The sequence below is a fragment of the Mustela nivalis genome (assembly GCF_964662115.1).
Source record: "Mustela nivalis genome assembly, chromosome: 4".
Taxonomy (NCBI): domain Eukaryota; kingdom Metazoa; phylum Chordata; class Mammalia; order Carnivora; family Mustelidae; genus Mustela; species Mustela nivalis.
Window position 1 is genome coordinate 138,492,046 of NC_139023.1, and position 27,785 is coordinate 138,519,830.

The following is a 27,785-nucleotide window of genomic DNA, read 5'->3' on the forward strand; positions in this document are numbered from 1 at the left end:
CTTCCTGCCCAGCAGGAAACCTGATGAGGGACTCGATCCCAGGACCTTGGGGTCATGACCTGAGCTTAAGGCAGACGCTTAACAAGTGAGCCACCCAAGTGCCCCCAAATACATAAATAAATTCTTAAAAAAAAGAAAAGATCATCTCAAACCTATGATAAAGTAATGGCTAAAGCAAATGAGGTAAAATTCAGATAATTATTGAATCTGGATGATAAGTATATGGGAATTCATTTCCTAATTAACCTTTATTTCACATACTGCAAATTTCCCTTAAAAATGTTTTAATATATTAGTATCAACACCTAATTTGTCTTGTATTTTCAACTAGGTGCTACCTGACCACTGCATTTCAAATCTTCCCCCAAATTTCTCACCCTCTGTCATTCCTGTTTTTGTATGAAGCCAATCTCAGCTGCCAGCTACCACGGGAACCACATTTCCTCCCACTCTTTCCCACTGACACTCAGTTCCAGCCACAGAGCCCTCACCACTGCCCCTCAAACACACCAATCTTATTTTTGCTCTTGTGTCCTCTTTCTGGGAAGTTCATACTCCCAGATTTTCATGTGACTCTCTCTCTCATCTCACTCGGGTTTTTACTAAAACATCAACTAAGAAGGGCCTTCCCTGACCAATCAATGGAAATCAGCAATTTTCATCATTCTTTAGCCCCTTTACCTGTTTTATAGCAGTAAAGACTACATTAATTATAAAATTATTTATGTATAAATGTTTTTAAAGATTTTTTTTTGAGACAAAGAGAAAGTGTGTGTGTGTGCGTGTGTGTATGCACACACACACGAGTTGGGGGGCCAAAAGGAGAGGGAGAAGGAGGCTTCCCACTGAGCAGGAAGCCCCTCTGGAGCTGGATCCCAGGACCCTGGGATCATGACCTGAGCTGAAGGCAGACGCTTAACAAACTAAGCCACCCAGGCACCCCTATATATGCACATGTCTAACATCTGTCTCCCTTCTCAGTATGTTTACAACATAAAAGCAAACTCCTCTTGACATTCAAAATCCTTCCATGACTTGGACTATCTTCTTTCCATCAACTATGCTTCTTCAGATACCCTATTAAATCAAACTTAATTATTCCCACTTTCCCTTATATGCCTCTGAATTTCCTTTCTCTATGCCTTTGTTCAAGCAGTGACCATCATCACTCATAGGCTAAAATTCTACTCACACTCTAAGACTCAGTTTAAAAATGCCACCCCTGCAGTGACGTCCCTGGCTGATATTCCTCTGAACTGCCACAATTCTTTATTTGTATCACTCTAAAGACATAATTACTCTAAATTTTATTTATTTTAAAATTTCCCCTATTAATCAGCATGTATCTTGAATGCAGGATCTGCATTCCCTTTGTAGCATCACAAAAGAAAAATGCAAATATTTGTATATATTTTTTGGATAATCGAAACTGGTGTATGTATTAGTGTTACTATACAGAAGAAAAGAAGAATTCAGGAAAAACCCTAGAACATGCTAATACCTAACACACATTTCTTTCTTTCCTTTTTTCTTGTTAAAAGTATACCTTATTTGCTTTTTTCCCAATATCCTTGCTTTTACCTTTAAATAATATTTTCCCTATTTAGTTTCTTAAATTTACTCATATTTTCCACTTTTATTTGGGTTTAAATCACAGCTCTGTTCCTCATTAGCTATGTTAGCCTTTTCAGGTCTTTGTTGCTTAATCTGTAAAATGAGGGAGAACACCTCAAATGCAAACAGGGGTATTATAGTATTAAATGAGATAATACATATGTAAAACTCAGTACAGTGTCTGGCATCTAACAGACTCTGTGAATGGTGCCTATTAAACCATTATTTCTTCTACAGATACAGAATCAGCAGTTTAAACATGTTTCAAGGTAGGAAGTTTAAATATTAAAAACACAAAGAACACAAGCCACCTTCATCTGTTGTAATCACTGGACTAGAGTACAAAGCAAGCCAAGCTCATGCTTTCTTTCTTTCTTTTGTTTTAATTTAAAAAGAAAAAACACTGATGTCATTAAAAACACACACACATAAAAGAAGAAAGCATTTTTATGGTCACTAATGAGACGTATATTTTAACAGATAGATCATTTCTTTGAGAGCTAGAAAATTATCCTAGGTTCTACAATTAACAAGCTGAATGACTGTGAGCAAGGGAATTCACCTTACAGAACCTAAATGAACTTTAAGTCTCTTCTTGTTCAGGGTTGACAATGTTTTGGGCTCAGTTCAAAAAGCTAGAATTTTTGCTGTGGTTTTTAAGGATTTTATTTATTTATTTGTGTGAGAGAGAGCGCGCACAAGTGGGAAGAAGGAGAGAGGGAAGAAGAAAGAATCTGAAGCAGGCTCCAAACCAAGCACACAGCTGGATGCAGGGCTCAACCCCAGGATAGCGAGGTCATGACCTGAGCCAAAACCAAGAGTCAGCCAATTAACTCACTGAGCCCAAAAACCCTTGTTGTTTTGTTTTGCTTTTAAAGAAATCAAAACTATCACCCATGTCCTCAATATTCTATTCCTAAGAAACCAACATCCATATATCCTTTATAATAGCAGAGTGAGAATTCATTCATCAAACTGACCCCAATGATGCACCAAGCTTGAAGATTAGTCTTAATTACTGAAAAGTCTGATGCATAAAACATTTAAGATGTTAATGGCCATAATACATATAAAGATATATTCAAAGAAAAATTCTTTTAAGGAAATCTGACCCCCCGAAAAACTTTTCATCTGGATTTTGAAAAAGAGCAAATTCAATTTAGTAGAATACTAATAAACGGGGAATTTTATTTATTTTTTTAATGTAAATCCAACTAATTAACATATAATGTATTATGTATTTCAGAGGTAAAGATCAACAATTCATCAGTCTTATATAATGCCCAGTATAAAAGGGGGATTTGATCTTTTTCCTTAAGATTTCATTTATTGATTTGACAGAGAGAAAGCAAGAGAAGGAACCCAAGCAGGGGGAGTGTGAGAGGGAGAAGCAGTCTTGCTGCTTGACTTGATGCGAGACTTGATCCCAGGACCCAGGGACCATGACCTGAGCAAAGGCAGACGCTTAACGACTGAGCCACCCAGGGCCCCCATAAATAGGGAATTTTGAAGATTTATTTATTTATTTGAGAGAAAGCAAGTGTGCAGGGGGCAGGGGCAGAGGGAGAGAGAGAAGAGAGTCCTAAGTGGACTCCAGGCTGAGCATGGAGCTTGATGCAGGGCTCGATCTCAGAAGCCTGAGATCACAATCTGAGATGAACCCAAGAGTCGGACACCTAACCAACTGTGCCATCCATGTACACCATAAACAAGGAATTTTAAAGTAAAATATATCCTTAACTCCTTCTTTGTTTAACTGTAAACTCACATAATACTTATTAAAATTTGGACATAAATTCAGACTATAGTCACACACCCGATTTTTTTTTTTAAATCACCTGTGAACACTGCACATTGGACATGGTGAAAAATGCAGAGAATACGTAACATGGATTTTAATGTTAATATACATACAAATTTTCACAATTACTTGGCAGTGGTTTTCTTCAGATCATCATCATTCAGGTTTAACTATCTATTAAAGTAACTAGTTTAGCATCTATGTGAGTGACATTCTCACAGCCGAAACTCAAACTGGTAAACCACAAAAACACAATACTTTCATTTATTATGAATCATATCATTGGCTGGGCTGCCAATCCTTCCTGTAATTCACAGCATCAAACTTCCTCTGATCATCTCTCAACCGCACAGATTCAGAGATCTGATCATAAAGAATCAAATCCATCAGTTAAGATAAATACAATATACACACTTACCTAGTTTCTCTGAACTAAATATAATTAAAACATTGTTTTGACAAACAGTAAATAACCAAAGTATTTTAAATCACAAAGAATCCCAAATCCTCTACAGGTAATACTTATTTTGCCAACCAGAACTCATCTTTGTCTTTAGGACTAGAATTACCTACCTCTAAATCCCACATTAAAGCTTTCACACAGACTCACAGTGTCTTGGCTTACTTGAGAAAATACTGCACCTGGCACTGTGCATGTATACTGATGGCAACCTGGTTCAGAAACACTGCCTCTGGAGTCAGAAGACCCCACGTGGTGCTCCAGCTGTGCCAATTCCCCTAAGTCAGTCACTATCTCTGAAAGTATGTTCAACAAGTAAGTGGGGAAAATAACAGTTGTTCTAGTGCCTAACTGAATGATACCAAGTTGTTCTAAGGTTCAAAACGGGACAACATGAAAGTGCTACTCTGTAAATCGTTAAGCATTATAACATGAGAAGTTTTACTAGTACTAAGTATTCAAAAACATCTGATAACTTGAATTTAATACAGAATTTACTTTTTTCATATTTTTCCTCTTTAATGAACTAGTGGTTCACTGAAACATCAAAGTGGTCAGAATCAATTGTAGAACTTCTGAAAAGAAAAAAAAAGCCAATAGGCCTGATGCCTATCACTGTAGCTTCAGATTCAGTGAGTCAGAAGTAAAGTCCAGAACTCAGGATGTTGTTGTTGTTTTAAAGAATTCTATACTAGGATTGTGATATATACCTAACTAAAGTATATGGGAGTAGACAAGTTCAAATATGAACCTATTACTACATTATTTCAACAGAAACCTCATTTCATACTTAAAAGTTGTATTTTTTTTTTTTTTTTTTTTGGTAAAGATTTTACTTATTTGACAGAGAGAGACACAGCAAGAGAGGGAACACAAGTAGGGAGAGTGGGAGAGGGAGAAGCAGGCTTCCTGCTGAGGAGGGAGCCCCGTGCGGGACTTGATCCCAGGTTCCTAGGATCACAACTTGGGCTGAAAGCAGACGCTTAATGATTGAGTCACCCAGGTGCCCCTAAAAGCTATACTTTGACCCCAACTTTTACATTCATCTTTATGTGACAAGTGTATTCTAGAATTTCAGATGCCCAAAGTAAATGGTAACTTACTTCCCGTTACTGCAGAAATCTCTCTTCCCACTCCCTATGTCTATGTGTGTAAAAGAGTTTATTCACAAAGTCATATGTTTAGATCAACTGAGTCAATTTGGACAGTCTAAAACTTTGACTGAGATGGGCTGATTTCAAAAAACATAGGAATACTATCCAATCACCTCAGAATTAGACTTGACTACTTCTGTGCCTGGTTTAGATAACCCCAAGAGTTGTAGTATCATTGCTGCAGTCAGACATACCTAAAAGTAAAATGTGTTAAGCACACATTAAATAATTTAGTTTAAAAAGTTGTATAATCTCACCAATATTCTTAACAAATATTCTGTAACATGACTAATTTATCTGCCGTCATAATGTGCTCCAGAAGATGATCTATAATCATGCTGAGTATCTATTGATTATAACAGGTAAGCAATTCAAAAAAAAGTATGCAGAATATAGAAATACAGACCTCAATGATTAAGAAATAAATTCATACAATTATTTTAGATATGAAACAAAATTTAAAAGATCAGAGGATCAGCTTAATTTGACAGATGAAAAAACTCACATCCAAAGATATATGAAGCCAAAATATTAGTTATTAATGGCCTACATAAACCCAAAGTTTTTGACCAGAACTCAGACTTCTTCTACTTGCCTCGCCAGTGCTCCTTTGAATTGATTATGACTGTTCATTCTCTAATTGAAACACTATACCCAGATTTCATTAAACTAAAGTTTAATAAAAAAAAGTTTAATAGACTACTTCAGCTTCTAACTTATTCAACAACATTTACAGAAAGCCAACTCTAAATGAAGAACTCTGCTAGGCACTAAGGAGAAAGAAGAGTAAAATCAAATTCACATTTTACCAGTACTCTGAATTAAGGAGACAGATAAAAAATTACAATGCACCATGTCAGGTACTATAATACAAAGAAACAAATGTTTACTTTTGAGATACTATAGAGGGAAAAATTTTACAATTTTGGTTTGTAAACTGAACCCAATACCACATTAGAAAAATACAGTATGAACAGGTAGGATTTTCCCAGGAATATAAGACTAGTTCAATTTCCTGATTTGTGTATTAATATATACTATATTCATAAATCTAAAGGAAAATATAGTTTTCTTCACGGATTTTGAGATCTTCTGACAAAATTCAACATCCATTCAAAATGCAACATTCAAGGAGAAAGGAATCAAGGGAGACTTTCTCAACATCATTTCTCATCAAGTCCTTGGGCAACAAACCAGAGAAAGTGAAACCTTAGCTAAGGGGGGACTACTGTATATTTTAGAGATATTATTATTTCAGCTGTGGTTGTAAGCAAATGATCCTCCTTCTGACATACCGTCAGATCAATAGCAACCTACATCACATCTATGTCACTGACATCAACTTCATCTCATCACATGGGCATTTTATCATCTCACATCACCACAGGAAGGTTGAGTACAGTACAGTATAATAAGATATTTGGAGAAAGAAAGAGACCACATTCACATGACTTTTATTATAGTATATTGTTATAATTGTTCTACTTTATTACTGTTGGTTTAATCTTTTTTAAAGATTATTTATCTGGGGGCGCCTGGGTGGCTCAGTAGGTTAAAGCCTCTGCCTTTGGCTCAGGTCATGGGATCGAGGCCCGCATTGGGCTCTCTGCTTAGCGGGGAGCTTGCTTCCCTCCCTCTCTCTGCCTGCCTCTCTACCTACTTGTGATCTCTCTCTGTGTCAAATAAATAAATAAAATCTTAAAAAAAAAAATTATTTATCTGTCAGAGAGAGAGAGAGAGAGAGCACACGTGCACAAGCAGGGGGAGCTGCAAGCAAAGGGAGAAGCAGACTCCCCACTGAGCAGGGAGCCCAGTGTGGGACTTGATCCCAGGACTGTGGGATCATGACCTGAGCCGAAGGCAGACACTTAACCAACTGAGCCACCTATGGAAACCCTGTTATTAACTTCTTATTATGCCTAATTTATAAATTAAACTTTATCACAGAAAATTCACACACAAAAAAATGGTATTAAAATGGCCCTCCAAAATATTAAAGTGTTCAAATTCACTCACAATCAGAGAAGTACAAGTTAAAACAGCACCAAGATACCATTTCTCACCTATTAGATTGGCAAAAAAATTTTTAAAATAACAATAAACATTCTGTTAGTGAGGAAATAAGGGAGAAAGTCACTTTCATACTTTGCTGATGAGAATACATATTGGTACAACCATTCTGGAGGGAATTTTGGTGATGCCTAAGAATATCACATATGGATTTACTGCTGGACCCAACAATCTCAATTCTAGGACTCCTCCAACAATACAAAAATATATAGACATGGCAGTATTCTTCATAAATATAAAATATTAGAAACAGCCTAAATGTCTGTACATAGGAAAATGACTGAATAAACTATGGCAGATCCAAAGAATGGAGTACTATGCAACTGTAAAAAAAAAATGAAAAAGTTCTCTATGATATGGAGTGATTTCCAGCACATATATGAAGTGAAAAAAGCAAAATAGGAGTTACCATGTGCTCCCCTGTATTCCTCAGCAGCACCTGTTAGGAAAATATATAATTGTTATCCAGCTCAAGAAAAGGCTGAATAATCCTAGGCATATAGAAAAACAAATCAAATTTCTGAGAATTACAGAGGTAAGTACTAAATCTATGTTTTATTTATATTCTTTAAATGCTGTAACCTTCATATTTATTTTTTAGAAGTCTTTCACAACTTTGATAACTAATACACATGGGAACAAAAAGATTTAAAAAGTTAAAAACTTGTAACCTATACTGTTTACGTGTTTTTTGATCTTTACATAAATTCAGTTATCTTTAAAAACTGTTTTCAGAATAGAGGCACCTGGTTGGCTCAGTCAGTTAAGCATCTGCCTTCAGCTCAGGTCACGATCCCACAGTTCTGGTACAGAACCCACGTCAGGCTCCCTGTTTGGTGGGAAGCCTACTTCTCCCTCCCCCTCTGCCCCTACCCCTGCTTGTGTGCATGCATGCTCTATCAAATGAATAAATACAATTGAAAAAAACTGTTTTCAAAATAGAATGATAAACTGCTGTTACAAAACTACCATTGGGGCGCCTGGGTGGCTCAGTGGGTTAAGCCTCTGCCTTTGGCTCAGGTCATGATCTCAGGGTCCTCGGATTGAGCCCACATCGGGCTCTCTGCTCAACAGGGAGCCTGCTTCCCCCTCTCTCTCTCTGCCTGCCTCTCTGCCTACTTGTTATCTCTGTCAAATAAATAAACATCTTAAAAAGAATTTTTAATTTTTAAAAAATTATAAAAAAATAAATTTCAAACAACCATTTATGCTCAGGCTTCATGGGCCAGTTTGTACTGCAGGCCAAAAATGCCTCAGGTCATCTTTGGGGCTCTACTTCTATAAATCAGCCAGAGGTATTCATTAAATAATGAAGTATAAGAACAAATGACCTATAAAGTGAACTATTAATTAGCATTTATAAAAAGTGTATAAATAATATCCCCTGAAGTTTATAATTCATCCAACTGTTTGGGACTGTTTTTAATTCTGCTATTAAAATCACATTTTAATCTCCATAAACTGAATGAACTAGATGTATGCAGAGGGAAATTATATAAGGACTTTAAACAGAATTTAATGAGGGGGAATTCTATGCCCTACAATACTTAAATGGATTTGGATTTTTCCTAGGACCCAAGAAAGAGAAGACAGGAGGTACCAGATCTGCCAGGACACTGGAAGAGGAAACAAAAGATGCCATGGATACCAGAAAAGAAAACTGCATTTACAGTCTTCATGATGCCAATGAGTGAAAGACTGGAAGTCTAACACTAACTATGTATGGGAAAAGAGTTGTTGAACAGAAACCAGGAGTTTTTCAAATTAAGGTACTGACATGCCACGCAGAGTCTGAAATGGTGTGATCAAAACACAGAAAGACAGATATAAATAGAGCAGACATAAACAGGATAAACAGAGCACATCATACTAGAATGAGAATTTACATTCTTTTTTTTAAAAAAATACTATATTATGGGATGTAAAGCAAAATTCACTTGAATAAAACAATACATATAAGACTTCTAAGAAATTTCTTGAATTTTTGTAATAAAATAGGAGTCTCCAAAGAAACATCGAGAAAAAAAAAAAAAAAGAAAATCTGAAAAGGGACACATTTTTCTAGGGGTACTTCAGTAAAAAAAGTTGGAGAAACAGTATAAATAATTATAATATATGGGACCAAGGAGTTCTGACTGGTAAGTCAAAGACAATGGTAAGGAAGTAAATACGGAAAACTAAAAGCAAGAAGCAGCAAAATCGCTTAATTAATCTAAACTTGCTTAGTTTCTTTAGACTACTGTATTGCTGCTATTCCAGAAACTGATTACCATGCTAAATATTAAAGAAAAGTGACTCTCTTTCTTTCATCTTGGAAGAATCTATTAGATTCTATGTGGTGTATATTTTTTAGAAGCAACCACAGCAAGAATGAGCACACACAGCTGCCAGGTATGGAGTTCTAATACCATTCTTCAATAAAAGGAACCAGCACTCCTTGGAGAAATGGCTGATTTCTAGGACTTAGGCAGGAAATATACAAGATGAGCCTGGAACATCTAGTAGTGCCAGAAAGTACAGATCTGCTAAAAAAAACAAACAAAAAAACCTATCACCAACAAACCAAACAACAAAATTCTCACAATGATGGGGATATGTCAAAGGAATATAAAAATCCACTGAAAGAGCTCTCAACAGCCAAAGCTGAAGCAATCCGAGCTTATACTGGATTATAAGTCAAAGCATAAAATAAATAAATGATTGAATAAATGAATAAATGAGGACAAGGAGATGAATTTCCCTTGCAGAAGAATTCCAAAAAATTCATATATATACTCCACTATTAAGCAGATGGAACATAACTTCCTACTTCTTAAGCTTGTACTCCATCTAACAGTGACTTTCCCTTCTAAAAAGTACAATATGCAAAGTGGCGGGAACCAGTAACCTTACAGAGGATGAACCTAATACACCCTATCTCAAGCCGGGTGACCAAGGTTAACAACAGTGGTAGGGCACATTGATAGTATTTATTCTTGATATGACGGCGATGTCACTTTACCTTTATGGCTCTTTACTGACAAAACACAGTATCCAGTCTAATCCTAAGAATAGCATCAGACAAATCTCAATTAAGGGTTAGTCTACAAAATACCTGACCAGTAATTCTCAAAACTATCAACTTGTAATCAAACTCAAAAAGTCTAAGAACCAGTCAAAACCCCGAGCCACCCAGGGCAGGGGTGCCTGGGTGGCTTAGTGGGTTAAAGCCTCTGCCTTCAGCTCAGGTCATGATCCCAGGGTCCTGGGATCGAGCTCCGCATTGGTCTCTCTGCTCGGAGGGAGCCTGCTTCCTCCTCTCTCTGCCTGCCTCTCTGCCTACTTGTGATCTCTGTCAAATAAATAAATAAAAATCTTTATTTAACAAAACCAAACCAAACCAAAACCAAAACCAAGAGGGCATATAACAACTAAATGTAATGTGGTATCCTGGTGTAGAAGAAGGACGTTAGGAGAAAACTGATGCAATCTGAACACAGGTTAGTGCATATGAATACTGGTTCATGAATTGTGACAAATGTACCATACTAATGCAGTATGTTAATAATAGGAGAAACTGGGCATGGGGTAAAAGGAATCTCTACACTATCTGCAATAAATCTATAAATCTAAAACTGTTTTAAAATAAGAGTTTATTATAATATAATCTAAGAATACTACGCTATATTTTATAATAATTAGTTTTCAATATTCATATCAGGTACTGAGCTAGATTTAAGAATGAGCCAAAAAAGAAAGTAAGATTTGGTCCCTATCTTCAAGGAGTTTGGAGGCAATGGAAGAGAAAGACAATCATCTGATCACACATAATATGTAAATTTTAACTGTGGTAAATATGTGTTCTGGGAGGTTAGAGTATTCCCTAAGGAAACAAAACTTCTATTGAAGTGTGAAGGACAGCTAGGAGCTAACAAGAGAAGTGAAATGTAAAAAAGTGATCCAGACAGGGATAAAAGCATTTGCCAAAGGCTCTATAATGGCAAAGGGCAAGACAAGTACAAAGGACTAAAAAGAGGCCAGCATAGTTGAAGTGGAGAGTTAAGCAGAAGATGGTAAAAGATGAGGCTGGAGGGTGAGGATGAGTTAACCATGGTTAAAGGGTTTTACTTTAATCCTCAAAGCAATGGGAAGCCATAGAAAGACTGGGGAAGTGGAGATAAGAGTGACAAGCAGATGTGTGTTTCAAAATAAACCACTATGCCTCCAGGATGGTTAATGGATTTGAGAGGGGCCAAAACAGAAGTGGGCAGAAAAGAATGGAGGGTACTGTAGAAATTTCAGGCAAGACAATGGTAACAAACTAAAGTGGTGGTAGTGGAAATGGGAAGAAGTAAACAGATTCAAGAGATTTCAGAAAGTAAGATTAATAAAACTTGTTGATAGACTGGATGTATACAGGAAAGGGAGTTATTAAGAACCACTCCTAGTTTTCTGGATTTTACAACAGGAAAGATAATGGAGTTGCTCACTGAAATAAGGAACAAAAAAAGAGGATGAATATCTGGGGTTTTGTTTTTGTTTTTGTTTTGTTTTGGGGGGGTGGCAGTGAAGGGTAATCAATTTAGTTTTAGACCTGTTGTATTTGAGATACCTTTATTATACTTGAAAGAGGGCGCTAACCAGAAAGCAAAATATACAGGTCTAGAGCTCAGAGGAGATAGAAAATACACCCTTAGAAAAGCTGTCATCTTTATCCTAGAAAAACAGCTAACTAGAATCCCCAAATATCCAAGAAAAACATTAGACTTTGACCATCTGGATTTATTAAAACAAAAAGCTGAAAGAGAATACGGCATAGCATTTCATCAACTAAAACAAAAACTGCTAGGCACCATGGGGAATACAGAGATTTTTAAAACCCTGGTTCAACAGTAGAGCAATTATGTCAATAATCATACAGTATTTTAAAGTTTTAGCAGAGCTGGCCTCCGTGGTCAGGAATGTTTTATACCTGCGCTACACAGTAAAGTAGCAACTTAGCCACATGTGGCTCTGAGACCTGAAATGTGACTGGTGGCATCGAGGAACTGAATTTCTACTCCTATTTTATTTTAACCAATTTAAATAGCCACATGTAGCTAGTGCTACAGTATTAGAGCTAGTTTAGAAATTCCTCATCTATTTCATCTAATCCCCAGCAATTACCCTGCAAATTAATGACAGTGGGTGTGGATGACAGAGGGATTAGAACCCTAGAAACTTTCATTCCATCTGCTTATGATATTATTTGAATTTGAAGAATATATGTTACTTGTATAATTAAAATGTTTTTAAAAGTCACTAATATGCCACACAGAAAAATTAGTAAATACAGAAAGTACAAATAAAAATAATCTGGAAACCTACCTTTAAGAAATAACCTATAATTGATATTTAGTCATATATAAAGAGAATCTATATTTTTAACCCTTTTAGTAGAAGCACCCAGAGCACCAATGGCCCAAGTCGCTGAGTTGTATGTAGCACATTACTTTTCTATACCACCCCCAACTCAAAATACCTTGGAAATCTTTTTAAAAAGACGGCCACCATCTCTAGAACTCAACCTCAAAACTGCCAAAAATAAACACTTAATAGTCCACTTGCCTAGCTCCCTTTACCACCATCACCTTTTGCCACCAATGTCACACACTTTAAATGGAACCCAATCTCTACCCTAAAATGTCATGAAATCAATCACTATAGTGAAAAGAGTACAAACTCTGGAGCTAGCAACTTTGGTTATGAGTCTGTGGTTTTCCTTTATAGCTTGGATGACCTTGGACTAATTACCTCTGGTTTCCATACCTGTTTCTTCTTTTGTTAATAAAAATAAGAATACCTAACATACAGCATCTATAAACCATAATGTCTAGCCAAAGTAGCACTTAGCAAATGACAGCTATTATGGACTTCTATGTACCTAGCACTGCCCTAATGGCCCTGAAGGTAGCACTTAAACAAAACAGGTAGGGTCCTGGCTCTCCTGGAGGTTACAGGCCACTGATTTAACTCTCAAGGACTCTTTCCACCTGGGATTTGAATTCCTGACCCACCCCTTATTATATGTGTGACCTCATAAAAAGCACTTTATCTCAAAGCTCAGTTTCTTCATTTCTAACATGGTAATATTACCTACTTGATATGACTGCAGTAGAACTAAGAATAAAATGGAGTATAAAAAAAACTGGTGTAAAATGAAAGTGCTTTGTAAATTATTAGATGCTAAATAAACAAAAGGTATTAAACAAAGAGTAACATATTCCTCTTCTCCAAAGCAAAGCTTTCCAACTGGTGTGCCAAGAATGAATTATAGATGTGCTGAAATACTGACCCCTCCCTCAGCCTTCAGGGAGCCAGGAGAGCCAGGCTATAATCTGCCCTATAAGTAAATAATTTCCACCATGATGTAGAAAAGTCTGGAAACCCTGTTCTAAAATACTATCTCGGGGCGCCTTGGTGGCTCAGTGGGTTAAAGCCTCTGCCTTCGGCTCAGGTCATGATCTCAGGGTCCTGGGATCGAGCCCCACATCGGGCTCTCTGCTCAAAAGGGAGCCTGCTTCCTCCTCTCTCTCTCTGCCTACTTGTCATCTCTGTCTGTCAAATAAATAAATAAAATCTTTAAAAAAAAATACTATCTCATGCTAGCAGAAATGAGTGGGTCAACTGACTCCTCTGGATATTTAGGCCTCATCACCAACTCCACTGTTTTCATGATCCTGCTTCAAAAACTGCATCACAGTTCCCTAAAAGATCAAAGATCAAGTCTGAATATCAAGGAGATATTAGTCCAAGCTATCACAAATATACAAAAAATAAAAAATAAAAACTTAGATGAGAATATGGCAAAGATGTTGCCATATTTTCACAAAAGATTTGAGCTATTTCCAGCAACACCCTAAGACAAAGGTTTAGAAATCATGAAGAAGAGAAGAATAAAAAACATAAGAAAGAGAAAAGGAATAAAGGAAAGAGAAATATATATATATATATATACTTCTGTAGACAATAGCTGAGAATCTGCAATAGCTATTCAGTGGTTTCCATGGCTGACTAAAGCTAGTAGACCAAAGATAACAAGATTATTTTCAGATTCTTTTGTTTTATAATCTTTTTCATATACCCTAGAACTAATGCTGTTGCATATCTGACTTTCAGACTGTCATGGTCCCTAAGTCATCACCTTTCATATTATGTGGAATAGCGCTTTCTACTCTGTATATACATAGTTAGTTCTTTCATCCATAGCCATATTTTAGCTTAAATTTCCTGTTGAGGGGTGCCCAGGTAGCTCAGTCAGATAAGCATCTGACTCTTAGTTTCTGCTCCGGTCCTAATCTCAGGATTGTGAGATGGAGGTTCAAGTTGGACTCCACGTTCATCCTGGAGTCTGCTTGGGATTTTCTCTCCCTCTGGTCCTCTCTCTCTCTAAAAATAAACAAATGAATCTTAAAAAAAAAAATTCCCTGCTGAATTTATTTCTTCCTTCATCCTGAGTTTATTCCCTACTCCAACCCAAATTTATCATTCTTGGATGTATTTATACCTCCAGACTCTTACAAAGCCAAGTTTATTACTTAAAATATTTTTCTCACTTTCCACTCCTCATGGCATAATACACCACACACTCAACATACCCACAGATTTATATCCATCCCCATGGGAAAACCCTATCAAATAAACATTCCATAGACTTTTGCCCAGTTCATTTCTTTCTGTCATAACTTTTAGGTATGACATTCAAAAAGGTGTTCATCTAGGGCGCCTGGGTGGCTCAGTGGGTTAAGCCGCTGCCTTCGGCTCAGGTCATGATCCCAGAGTCCTGGGATCGAGTCCCGCATCGGGCTCTCTGCTCAGCAGGGAGCCTGCTTCTCTCTCTCTCTCTCTGCCTGCCTCTCTGTCTACTTGTAATCTCTGTCTGTCAAATAAACAAATAAAATCTTTAAAAAAAAAAAAAAAAAAAAGGTGTTCATCTCCTGAAGATTAATAAGGGAAAAGATCTTCTTTTCTTAATAGGTGATAGGAAGTAAGGTGAGATACCCCCAAGTCATGCCAAAAATGACATAAAGAAAATACAGTAGAAGCAATCTAGAGTAGTACTTTAAGAGCTCAGTCTGAAGCAAACAACCTACATTCAATCCTGGATCCACCAGTGTGCTCTTGAGCAGATTACTTTGGCTTCAGTTAATCACTTAGTTTTAGTTTCTTCATCTATAAAATGGAGATTTTAGCCATCTTACAAAGTTGCTGTGAGGATTAGATGAGAGAGTCCCGTAAAACATTTAGCATAATGCCTGGTACACAGTAAGCAAACAAATGTTATTTGTTGGTATAGTGTCAGATATAACCTACTTGCTGACTTTGTTATAAGCTTAGGAAGAAAGAAATTCAGCATAATCTACTCTTTATAAAGTTATGTTTTCTGCTCCCCCAACTGACGCTAGATTACAGGAAAATAATTCTGTGAGCAGAAGAATCTCTTCAGAAGAGCAGAAGAATGACTCTTCACAAACTATGATAACCTGCATAGGTCTCTTCAAGTTCTAACATTCTATGAAACAAGTATCAAACGTTTAGAACTTCAACCCTCAACTGGTAAACACTTCCCAACCAAATTAGTAAGTTAAGTTTGGAGGGATACTAACTTACTCACATGAAAGAACAACCATTAAAACACCTAATACAGAGAAGGAAAGGAGATGACAAGCAGCAACATACTAAAAATTTAAGAACTACACTACTGAAACATCTTTTTTGCCATTCCTAGCAAAGCCAAAGTCTCAAGGGAAAACAAGAAAATGAAAGCAAAGGACAACCGAAATTTAAATTTTTTATTCTGAACTGTACCTAGCAGGTTGGTGGTATCTAATATGTATTAAATAATAATATAAACACATTAATTTATAAATCCATTGGATCACCACAGCATCGGCCCCAGCCACAAATAGTTATCCCTAAAAAGAAACCTCAAAACCACAAATCAGGAACTAAATAAGTGGGCAGTCTTGCTTCCTTCTCTAGGTCTAGGAAAAAATTTAGAAACACGGACATTTTGAAGAAGTTAAGAGATTTCAGCATAAAGTTAGAATCTCTGCATTCTACTCTCCCAATATAAGCTATTTAGTTTGTAGAAATAAAAGCTCCACAAAAAAAATTGTCATTAACTTGAACAAGACCCTAGGTATGATTTTTAATCTATCTGGAGGATTTGTATCTCCTTTGAGGATCTGATTTTTGTTAATGGACATTCTCTCCCAACTCCCCCTGCCCATGCACTCAAAATTCTGTGTATTATTTCAGGGATGGGGATGAGGAGACCCCTGAACGTTATGGACTCCTAGACTCTGGGCCCCAAAGGCATAAACCAGGACTAAGGCAAACGCACTTATTAATTTGAAAAGGAATGAAAGTAACTAATGCAGAGATTTTCACTCAAAAAATAAAATTAGAAATATTTTCTATTTTCTCAGATAAGGAGTGTTAGAGTGGTCAGGAGAGGGTGTTGGTCATGTTGAGCAAGGAAAACAAAAAAGTAAGAACCGAGTTAGAGAAATTCCGTACTTTAATCTAGGAAAAAACAAAAGGGAGGAGACAGAAATCCTAAAAGGGGATGGCTTGAGGATCTGCAGGAAGTGTAAACTATAAACTTTTTGAGATCAAAGGGTTCAGGAGGGAGATAAAAACAAAAGAAAGGAAGCAATAAAGTAAAAGGGAAAGGCGTCTAGAAACTGTTCTTTACAAAAACAAACAAAAAAACCTCTTTCCTTTTCCTAGACACGTAAACAGTAACTTGGCAAAAAGGAGCCGACTAGAAGACGACAGCACGACTTCCTTCCCAAACTCCAGCATTCCTTGGCCGTCCTCAGGCTTGGGACGTTTCTTAGGAAGGCTCCTCCCTGCACCACTGCCCCGTGAACCTCTTGGAGGGACTATCACCATCTCCATTCCTCCCACTGCGGGAGAGAGGAAGTAGGGGATGCAGAGGGCGCAGGAGGGTTTAAAAAAAAAAAAAAAAAAAAAAAGACTGGACATCAAACCTGAAGGTGGCCCACTCCGAGAGACTTAGTCGAGAAAGACCTGGATCCCGCCACCCCTTTTCCCATCCAATGCATGCAAGGAGAGAGAGTGCAACCTTGCAAGGGCCAGTCCTCCCTCTTCACCGGCTGCTTCGGGACACAGGGGGTTGGGGCAGAAACGAAAGGCCGAATACCTGGGCAGATACGGCACAGCCTAGGGACAGAAGTGTCTAGTGAAAGTCCGGAATGGCAAGCTCCAGAAGCAACGTGTCCGCCCCCGCCAACTACCTCGAACTAGCCCGCCGCGTCCCTTCCCAGCGGACCGGCTCCGCCCTCACCTGTCTGTGGGGAACTTGGCAGCTCTCACGTCGAGGATTATCCCTGCCGCTGCTCTCGGGAATCGCCTCAAACCTGGCACCAAGCGAGCGGAAACGCAACCTAGGCCTTTTCTTTCTTCCCCTCCCCCTACGCACCTCGGATCCTCGGGGGCGGGGAGCAACTGCAGCTGTCACAGCCTCACACTGACCAACCGCCGAGGACACTCAGACAGGCTGCCTCTCAAGCCGGCCTGCAGCACCAACACTGCGAGCAGCGGAGCCGGAAGTGAGGAGACCGGAAGTAGCGTGTCCTTGGCCCTGGACGGCCCCTCTCTCCCTCAATCTGGCCCGGCCCAGCCGCATCTCGATGGTGCCAGCGCGCCTCCCCAGAGGCCTCCTCCGCCCCTCTCCTGGAGGCTGGCCCCGCCCCTCCCGCTGCGGCCCTAGCAACCACATCCGGGGCTCAGCGGGTGCTGTTGCCCGGGTAATTTTCTGGCTGCGGCCGATCACAGAGGGGTGTGCACCCGGGTCCCGGTGCACCTGCCTGAGCCGGGAGCTTGCAGAAGGGCGAGCTGGCCTGGTCTTGAGTGGTCGGAGGTCTCCTGGAGCCCTCAGCATCCCTTCTTTCTCACTCATACACCCCAGCTTCACGCGTTAGGCGTCCCCCCAGCAGACGGTGAGCCGGTGGCGGGAGGGTGGAGATGGACGTAACTCGCCGCCACGCATATCACAGGAGAGCCGAAGCTTTCTCAGCTGCGGGAGAGCGCGTAGAAGGTTGTTTCAGCCCCGCGGGGAGTGGAGGGTGGCGGGAATGCGGGGTTAAGGGAACAGAGGGGATGCGGGCGCCTCACCCTCTCTTCCCCGGTGTCTGGAGCGCGCCACTCCGGCCACGTCACTCACGCCCACCCCCTTCAGGAAGACCAGACCTCCAAGCCTGGTTTCCCTGACTTCTTGACTTGCTGTCTTTGTAATCACTCTTCCCTGCTCGCTCGCCGACGGTGGACCCCTTATACTTTTCGTTCCTGCTCCTGTTTCTTTATCCAGATAACTGAGTTCCGCTTGATCTGCTCGCCCTATTCCTTCTTAGGTAGATCACTGCGCTATCTACAGAAACCGCCAAGAAATCCTTTCTCTCTGAGCCCTTTGTAGTTTACTAAGTTGAGACCCAGCCTGTGCTGTGGATACTCTCCTTACTCCCGGCGCTGAATGGAGGGAATGTATGGCTGCACAGTGGTAATAGGCATACCTTAAGCTTATTTGCATAGGGTACCTACAGTTGTCCATCCACATCTCTCATCAAGGTTCTGAGCTGTTTTTCGTTTGAAAGCCTTGCATGCTCATTTTTTCACTTGTAGAAATGCGAAGGATAACAGTGCATTCCGTGGGATTTACTCTTCTTTAGACTGTACTTCTCACCTGCTTTTGTTGTATTAGCTGATGAGACATTTTTAAAGGCTCAGTGCCCAAAGGCAGACCTTTGCCTTTACAAATTCTAGGGAGTTTCAGAATAGTGAATCATATATCCCTGTGCAAATATCTTCCCCATATCCGTGAATAGGAAATACCCGTGCTGACACAAATGTTTCAAAAGTAAATAACATTATTTATCAGCTGAGATCTCCAGGAGACTTCCTCTGTCAAAAACAGTATTGAAGTCTCAAAACATGAATCTGTGTACAAAGGACCCTCATCTTAAGTGTCTCTGTCCTTAACAAAAAGAGCAAAGGTATATCACTCAAACTGTAAATGTATATCACTCAAACCATAACTTCAGTTCTATAGCCTACTGTGGACTTTTTTTCTGTTCAAAGCCATCCTGTTAGTCTTCTCAATTACAAGAAAAGGATCCCAATCTAGAATAATTACTGCTCTTATTGCATAGGAACAGAATGGCATTTAATAGCTAAGTTCAAGTAATCTTAGTTTCAGAAGGGTAATTAGGAAGAGGAGCATGGCAGTGCTCAGTGGTGCCTGAATGATCTGTACTTAACTGTTTGAGTTGGCTGGCACCTTAAGGATTCCTGCCAAGCGTCTTTTGAGTTCAGGAATGCTTAGCTTCATTAGTCTAACTGTTAATTGTTAAGACTCAGAGGTGTTTCTTAAATTGGAAAGGTGGACACTTGCTTTCATTATTTGTCCTTAGCTGGATAGTTTCTTTGGCAGGTGCCAATGTTTTTGATAGAGATTCAGATGGATTCCAAACTGTTTGGAACTCACGCTAATTTCTGTTTGGCGAAGGGGCCATTAATCATGTTAGGTACTCCAGTCCAGTGTGATTCCGGTACTGCACGTGACTGCTCTTCCTACATAGTGCAAGGCTCCACACAGGATTAGTCTTCCCATGATTTCTGCTGCCCCAAGGGAAATTAGAATATAAGTTGGCTGGAAGAAAACACTGAAAGCTACTTCAGCTGATGATGGAAGACTGTGAAATTCTACGTAATTTATTTTGGAAAAAGGAAACAGTAGCTGGTATTTTTTTTTTTTTTAATTTGGAGGAAATTTTTGATGCTGACAGAAAGACCTTATTTTAAATCTAACCCTACTTAGATGGAGATCTTTCTTTCTTTCTTTCTTTCCCCTCTTTCTTTTTTCTTTGCCCTAGAGTTTGGGGAATTCTACCTGCTCATTCTCTTTAGGAGAATAGAAGATTACTTCTTTTCTCTAAATTGGCATCTATGTTTGGAGAGGTAAGGAAAAAGGTAATAGTTGTCTGCTCTGTATGTTTATGACATGGGCATTATCTACTAATGTACCTTTGTACTGTTACTGGCTATTATTCAGCTTTTGAAAAATCAGATGCCATTTATTCACTTGGCTTGTAGGAAACCTGTATTTCATTTATTGACCACAAGTGAAGGGGGACAACAGGTTAGAGCATATTATTCCTTTCAGAATGAATTAAATGTGCACACAACCTTTTTTCTTCACTTTAGATGTTGAGTACTGTATGCTGCATATAAATATATTTCCTCAAGAGAAAAAAAAGGTGCTACCTTCAGATCTTTTCTAGGGGAATTCTGGTATTGTCACAATAATTTTATCACTCTCCATTATCAGGTCCCTTTTCATGGAGACATATTTAATTAATGATTGCACAGTGTAATTCTCTGGAAACAGAGGATTAGAGGACAGCGATAAATGGAACATCTAAAGAAGTCTGTGAATAGTAGTCTGAGTGGAGCATAAGAGTAGTAATTACTTTAACTGCAAAGAGAAAAAAACTGAAGTATTTCATAATTCCATTATCTAGAATTAATATGCAACATTTTATCAGTTTTTTTCTATGCATTTATATTTTTTCTACATTTATTTAAGAAACTGTTACTTAGAACTGACTGTCTGCTGGACATGAAGCACTGTAGGAATAGCCATCAGCCCCTACACTCATGTAACTTATAGTATACGCTAGTTTCATTGGCATACAGTTTCACATTTTGCTTTTTTCACTTAAAATATTATGGAATTTCCTTCATATCAATACATATTCTCCTTCAGTGGCTCAGTATTATATAGTAATTTATTTACTTAGTCCTTTTTATACATTTCAGTTCTTTCCTGTTTGGTCTGTAATTATAAAACAACAATGTGAAGAATATTGTTGTATGGTAAAATTCTAAGATGATTTCCGATGATTCTCACTTTGTATAATTCCCTCCCATATGAACATGATAGGACATCATTCTCATCATGTTATATTACATGCACAAGGGATTTTTGCAGCTATAATCAGTTGACTTTAAATTAATCAAAAGGGAGATGATTGGGATGGGCCTAAACTGATACGGGAGCCTTTTAAGAGCAGGAAGTATTCTGCTGCTGTGGTTGCAGCAATGAAGGCAGAGAGATGCAAAACATAAGAGAGATTTGACAGGAGGAAAGTTCTCTATTGCCGAAATGCAAAGGGCCAGAGTCAAGGACCCGAACCAGGAGCTGAGAGCAGTCTCTGCTGACTGCCAGCAAAAAACTCAGGGACCTCAGTTCTCCAGCCACAAGAAGCTGAATTCTGCAAATAACCTGAATGAACTTGCAAGCAGATTCTTCCCCAGAGCCTCCAGATAAGAGTCCCATTTGACTAACATCTCGATTTCTGCCTGGCGGGATCCTAAGCAGAGCATCCGGTTGAGCTCACCTGGACTTCTGGCCTGCAGAACTGTGAGATAATAGATGGGTATTGTTTTAAGCTACTAAATGCAGCGATAGATCATGAATACATGTGTAAGCCAGGTTCTTTTTATATTTGTAATTATTTGTTGGGGATAAAATTCTAGGTGTGAACTTGCTCAGTGAAAGTTACCCATATTGTTAAGGTTTTTGTATCATATTACCAATTTGCCCTTCATAAGCTTTGTACCAATTTATATACCTCCTCACAAACTATGTTATAACATTCTGGCAAATGCTAGATACGCCATTTTGATAGGCAAAAACAAAACAAAACAAAACAAAAAACGAAAAAGGATCTCCTGTTTTGAAAGAAGATTTACATTTCTCTTTTTACCAGTAGAACTGACTATTGTTTTCCTGGCGTTCACTTGATAGGTCTTTTTTAGTGACTTGCCTTTTCTTATTCTTTAGTTGGCTTTACCATTGACATAGAAGAAATAGCATCTAACGTGTATTCCAATATTTCTCTGTTGTAACATTTTCAAAGAGTAGAATGATTAATGATCTTAATTGAGAGAATGGGTACTTCTGAGAAATATCACCTCCTGCCATTACTCCCTGCAAGAAATACCTCAGACATTATACTGTGGGAGCATGGAAAATGTTAGCTTCATTGATTAAAGAATATTGATGCCTTGTTCTTTTTTAGGGAAAAAGTCTGGCTTGTCTGGTTTTTCATTAGGCATGCGGTTGTTTTGGGAATAAAGATGTATTTTATGTTACCATGGAAAATTGTAAGTTTCACTACTGTTTTGGAAGGAAATATATGCTGTTAACTCTCAGAAAACAACTAATATCTTCCTAAATAAACATATCATCATTTTCAATTTGATCAAGATAATCACTAATCTCTGTGTATATTATATTGCTTTATTTGGGAGGGGATATGGGAGGATATTCAAGTGACTTTTTCTGTAATCCTCATTATTTGAGGTGATAGGGTTTATTTCTGAGAAATGATGAAATAAAGCAGAAGGCAAAAAAGAAGGAAGGAAGAAAAGAAGAAGGGAAAGAACAGAAGACAAAAGGAAGAGAGAAGTTGGGAGAGTCCCTTTTTCCCTTAGAGCATAGTTTTGCATGGTTTTCTCTTAAAAAATTTGTTCTTGGGGCGCCTGGGTGGCTCAGTGGGTTAAGCCTCTGCCTTCGGCCCAGGTCATGATCTCAGGGTCCTGGGATGGAGCCCCGCATCAGGCTCTCTGCTCAGCGGGAACCTGCTTCCCCCTCTCTCTCTGCCTACTTGTGGTCTTTCTCTGTCCAATAAAAGTAAATAAAATTTAAAAAAAATTTGTTTTTGCTACCTCAATTTCTGAAGGTTGGTATCTTCCTAATAAGAGTGAGATATTTTAAAATGTTTATTTGAAGTAATTGTAGATTTATAGAAAATTACAGAAAAATGTGTGGAGAGGTCCCATAAATGAGAAAGGGTTTTTTGTTGTTGTTGTTTATTTTTTAGTTGAATGATCAAAGCTTATTTATTTAGAAAGGTCAGCCCACTTAGCAGTGGGATACGGTTGCTATTTGTGTTCACAGAATTCATAAAGGCCTATTCTATTCTTTTGTAGAGGCTTGATATTGTTTCTGTTTTGTTTTGGGTTTTGTTGTTGTTTGTTGTCGTTGTTGTTTGGTTTTGTTTCATTAGGTTCAGATAGGCGTTGAAAATGCTGCCTCGGTTTGACTTGGTGCTGGGGACATAGAGTGTGTAACTATTATCAGAGGAGGCCACTAATACAGTGTTTTCACTGTATTAACTTACATTAGTAGACTTTACATTACAAAGCCTGGATTCTGGGCTGCACTCAACCACATTATAACTATATGAGCTTTGAAATTCAGTTTTATCTTCTTCCTGAGTTGTTCGGAATACAGGAAATAAAGGTGTTTAGAAACTAAAGCCCTGGGCTATTGTAATTATTATTAGTACTTTTTTTACAGTAACAGCAGGAAACTCCTTTACCAGTTGTAATTCCTATGATAAAAATTACTTTTTTTAGACAACAAAGGCAGAGGAATTTTGACAAAAAGTCTTGCCCAAAAATTTTGTGCAAAAAATGCACATGACATCTTGAAACCTGGCAGGACAGAATGAAAAAACCTGAGGGACATTGTGCTCATACTATTTCACACAGTAGTAACACCTGCTCATCAAATTAGCTTGTTACTTTGGCCCGCGGTAGGCCCTGAGCCTGTAGACTCTTGTAGGGTAGATGCCACCTGGGAAAGTAGGGGCAAGCCTATCTAGGTCCGTGACTGACTGTTCTCACAGTACTGTTTGATTTATGAGAATCCCTGCTTTCGGTATATATTTCAGTGGGATTCTTACTTCTGTTTGCAAGTAGGATTTTGAAAAATCTTTGAATTAAAAGGATCAACCCAGCCACGGGGGCATTAGAGAGAGAGTAATGACGGTATCATCACCAAACATTCATGGAACACTTTGTAAGGGGCCAAGCGCTGTGCTGAGTGCTTTCCACTCACTTGTTGAATCTCCTTGAATGCGCGATAACCCTGTGAAGTAGGTATTGTAGTTACACCTGTTTTACAAATAAGGAAGCTGAAGCCTCATATGGTTAAGTAAACCACCCAGAATCACGTAAGTTTAATTGGCAGAATCACTTGTCAACTCAGGTGTGTCTGACACCAAAGCCCATACCCTTCCAGTATAATAAGCCCTTTACTTTACAGATAGGGAAGGAGAGGTCCTGAGATGTTAAGATCCGTGGTCACTTTCCTTCTTACTCTGGTCTGGGTCTTTTTCTGGATTATAGCCTCTTAACCATTTGCTTGTTCCTCTACATGTTGTTGCTTATTTCTGGCCTCTGTGCATCTGGCTAATAATGTGTCAAGCTGGTCCAAAGTTACAAGGTTTGTAAGCGTTTAGATAAAATATTTAGATTTTTAAAATTTGTAATGGAATCACTTGATTGGATTTTTAGTGAACGCTTTTCTACCCGATTCCTATAAAGGGGACGCTGTCTCCCATGTGCTATTAAAAGTTGAACCTTGTGACTACTGTCTGTGTTTTTCTTTTAGAGAAGTCAGAGGGGGCAGTTGTGACTTCATGTGAAAAATAGCCACCAAAGATCTATCCAGCATCATTTTTAGTTCTTTAATTTTGGTAAGCGCCCATTTTTAAAACAGATTAAATTTGCCTGAATTATTTCAGGAGTATATATTACAAAGCACTTGAAAGCAAGTGAGAATTCAAAAGCACAGAGCAGAGCTAGAGGGCTTTTTACAGAGGCCCTTTAGGAGGTAAGCATTTCTCATGGAAGCTTTGGTTATTACATTCGCAGAAACATGTTCTGATTCTTTTCATTATTATCAAAAGCATAACTAATTAGTATAAATTTTTTTATATTCAATTGGCACATCGTTCCTAAAATAGCTTTCTCTTTTCTTCTTTTCTTTTCATTCATTCTTTCTTTTTTTTTTCTATTTTCAAGAGGCAGAAGATATACCCTCCAGTCCTAGAAGGATTCTACCACTTTCTTCTCCACCCTGAAGAGGCTTGGAAATTAATGGGTAACAGTTTGCGTGAAAATTACTGAATGCGTTTGCTTCTTATCTCAGAGGCCTTCTGTGGAGAATTAATAGGAGGTTGAATGCGCGCATGGATAAAATGGATCATCTTAAAGGATTGAAGTTCCAAAAATATATCAGCAGGACTGGACAGGTTTGACATAATGAGATTTCTATTTTAGCTTGACTTCTGGAGCACTGAATAAACTATAAACTGAGCCGCACATGTCCTGGGAAGGAAGTTTCTCTTTTAAAATGCTCTAGCTGTGTGTAACGTTTTTCTTATTCAGGACCTTTGAAAATACATTTACTTACTGATTTTTAGAAATTTAAAGAAACAGCCACCAGCAAGACGAACGATCTCTGCATAAGCACTGGCAGAGATGGCAGAAGCTTCAGAGGATGCCTCATCCCTGCCCGTGACAGTGAAGAAAAAGAAAAGTTTATCCATTGAAGAAAAGATCGACATCATCAATGCAGTAGAAAGTGGCAAGAAAAAGGCAGAAATTGCAGCTGAATATGGAATAAAGAAAAATTCATTGTCTTCTATTATGAAGAATAAAGACAAAGTTCTAGAAGCCTTTGAATCTCTGAGATTTGATCCGAAGAGAAAAAGACTGAGAACTGCTTTTTACACAGATCTGGAAGAAGCATTAATGAGGTGGTATCGAATTGCTCAGTGTCTGAATGTACCAGTTAATGGTCCAATGTTGCGTCTAAAAGCTAATGATTTTGCCCAGAAACTGGGACATAATGATTTTAAGTGCAGTAATGGATGGCTGGATCGCTTTAAATCTAGGTATGGTTTAGTATTCAGAGCCCAACCCGTAGAAGCTATGGGTGTACCAGTAGACCCTTCAACTGTCTGGCATCAAAATGTACTTCCTTATTATTTAAATGATTATCATCCTAAAAACGTTTTCAATATAAAAGAGACTGGGCTGCTTTATCGAATGTTGCCTACAAATACATTTGCATTTAAAGGAGAGACATGCTCCATCGGAAAGTTATGCAAAGACAGAATAACGCTGGTGGTTGGGACAAACATGGATGGCTCAGAGAAACTTCCTTTGCTTATCATTGGAAAAAACAGAAATCCACATTGTTTCAAAGGTATAAAATCATTGCCTGTGTGTTATGAAGCTAACAAAATGGCATGGATGACCTCAGACGTATTTGAACAATGGATGCGGAAGCTTGACGAGAAATTTCAAGCCCAGCAACGAAGAGTGGTGATTTTTGTTGATTCTTTTCCTTCACATCCAGAGGTAAAGAACCTAAAGTCCATTGAGTTAGCATTCTTTCCATCATGTTTATCTTCCAAATTTATAGCAATGAAACAAGGTGTTATTAAAAGCCTTAAAATAAAATATCGACATTGTCTTATCAAGAAATTTTTAAGCTCTGTTGAAGGCAGCAAAGAATTTACATTTTCCCTACTAGATGCAGTTGATACTTTGCACCTTTGTTGGAGGGCTGTAACCCCAGAGACTATTGTTAAGAGCTATGAAGAGGCAGGATTCAAATCTCAAAAGGGAGAAAGTGACAAGACCAATGCAGAGACAGACGCTGGTCTTGATTTGGTTGCCCATGCTCAGGCAGCAGGCGTGGAATTTCCTGAAGGTTTATCTATAGAAGAGTATGCTGCCCTTGATGATGATTTGGAGACATGTGAAGCTGCACCAGAAACTGATTCGGTATGGACCGAAGAAAGTCACTCAGAGGAAACTGGATTTTATACTTCTGATGAAGAGGATGATGGTGGTTCTCTAGGAACTGAACTCCCTTTGCCATCAAAAAATGAGGCATTAACTGCTTTAGATACTCTTAAAAATTTTCTTAGAAGTCAAGATATAAATGATGAGCTTCATAATTCTTTAGCAGACCTTGAAATTTTTATTAACTCATCATCTAAATAATTATTTGTGGTACAATATCTGAAGAGTAATAGTTTTTCCTGATGTATTTTACTCTACGAGGTATATAAAGGGAAAATACCACTTAAACATTAAAAAAAAAAGAAGAAGAAAAGTTTGGTTTAATTGCATATGTCTTTGACCTGAATAGCAAAGTTCCTTAGGTAGATTAAATAATGAGTAAGTCAATGAAAAATATGAATTTCAATTTAGCAAGGTTTGGGGGAGTATAAAATGTATTTCAGAGGCCTTGTACTTGAAATACCTGATATAAATGTCAAAAATAAAGACCTCTTCAGCTATTTGATTCATACAGGTTGAATTGGTGATTGCAATTTTCTTTAAGTGCAGATCATGTTCTGGAATATTTTAATTTATCTACCTCATCTTAGAAATAAAAAATCTATTACTTAGATATTTATTTTTATAATGACATATATTCTAGCCTTGTATCAAGTATTAATTTTAAATTATTTTTCTTGTAACTAGCTTATCTTGCTAAGAAGAAATTATGAAGAAGTACTGAAAATAAAATCTGGCCCAATTATACACCAAAGTGATTAAAAATATATGTCTCACTACTTTCTAGTTACTTCTGTAGAAGGTCAAATGAAAGATGATGACCTTATCAGATGCTTTTTGTCATCTATAACCAAATGATTTGGATTCTTCCTAAATATTTGTATGTATATGTGTGTGTTTAGTAGAATAATCTATTACTGAAACATTTATGAACTCCTAATATTTTAATTATAATATTTTAATAACATTA

General features: G+C 38.1%; 2 protein-coding genes across 8 annotated transcripts in view; one reads left to right on the forward strand and one right to left on the reverse strand.

The window, feature by feature from the left end:
* Nucleotides 1-17,751, reverse strand: part of ARFIP1 (ARF interacting protein 1) — a 101,682-nt gene extending 83,931 nt beyond the window's left edge. The window contains exons 1-2 of one of the 5 annotated variants that reach the window (XM_082727323.1): nt 17,433-17,673; nt 15,211-15,325 (exon numbers count right to left, since the gene is read on the reverse strand). The gene's annotated coding sequence lies outside the window, so the exon portion shown is untranslated. Of the gene's footprint in view, nt 1-15,210; nt 15,326-17,432 lie in introns of all 5 variants that reach the window. The other 4 variants (XM_082727325.1, XM_082727322.1, XM_082727324.1 and 1 more) reach the window with 4 other exon arrangements.
* An 89-nt stretch (nt 17,752-17,840) lies between these two features.
* TIGD4 (tigger transposable element derived 4) lies at nt 17,841-27,326 on the forward strand. Of its 3 annotated transcripts, none has more exons than XM_082727315.1 (2): nt 17,841-18,185; nt 25,022-27,326. In XM_082727315.1, the coding sequence occupies exon 2, from the start codon at nt 25,481-25,483 to the stop codon at nt 27,014-27,016; it is 1,536 nt and encodes a 511-aa protein (XP_082583441.1). In that variant the 5' UTR covers nt 17,841-18,185; nt 25,022-25,480; the 3' UTR covers nt 27,017-27,326. The 3 variants fall into 3 exon arrangements, with proteins under 3 accessions (XP_082583441.1, XP_082583440.1, XP_082583442.1); XM_082727314.1 differs by having other exon boundaries at nt 17,841-18,087; XM_082727316.1 differs by lacking the exon at nt 17,841-18,185 and adding an exon at nt 24,432-24,693.
* Nucleotides 27,327-27,785: the final 459 nt, after the last annotated feature.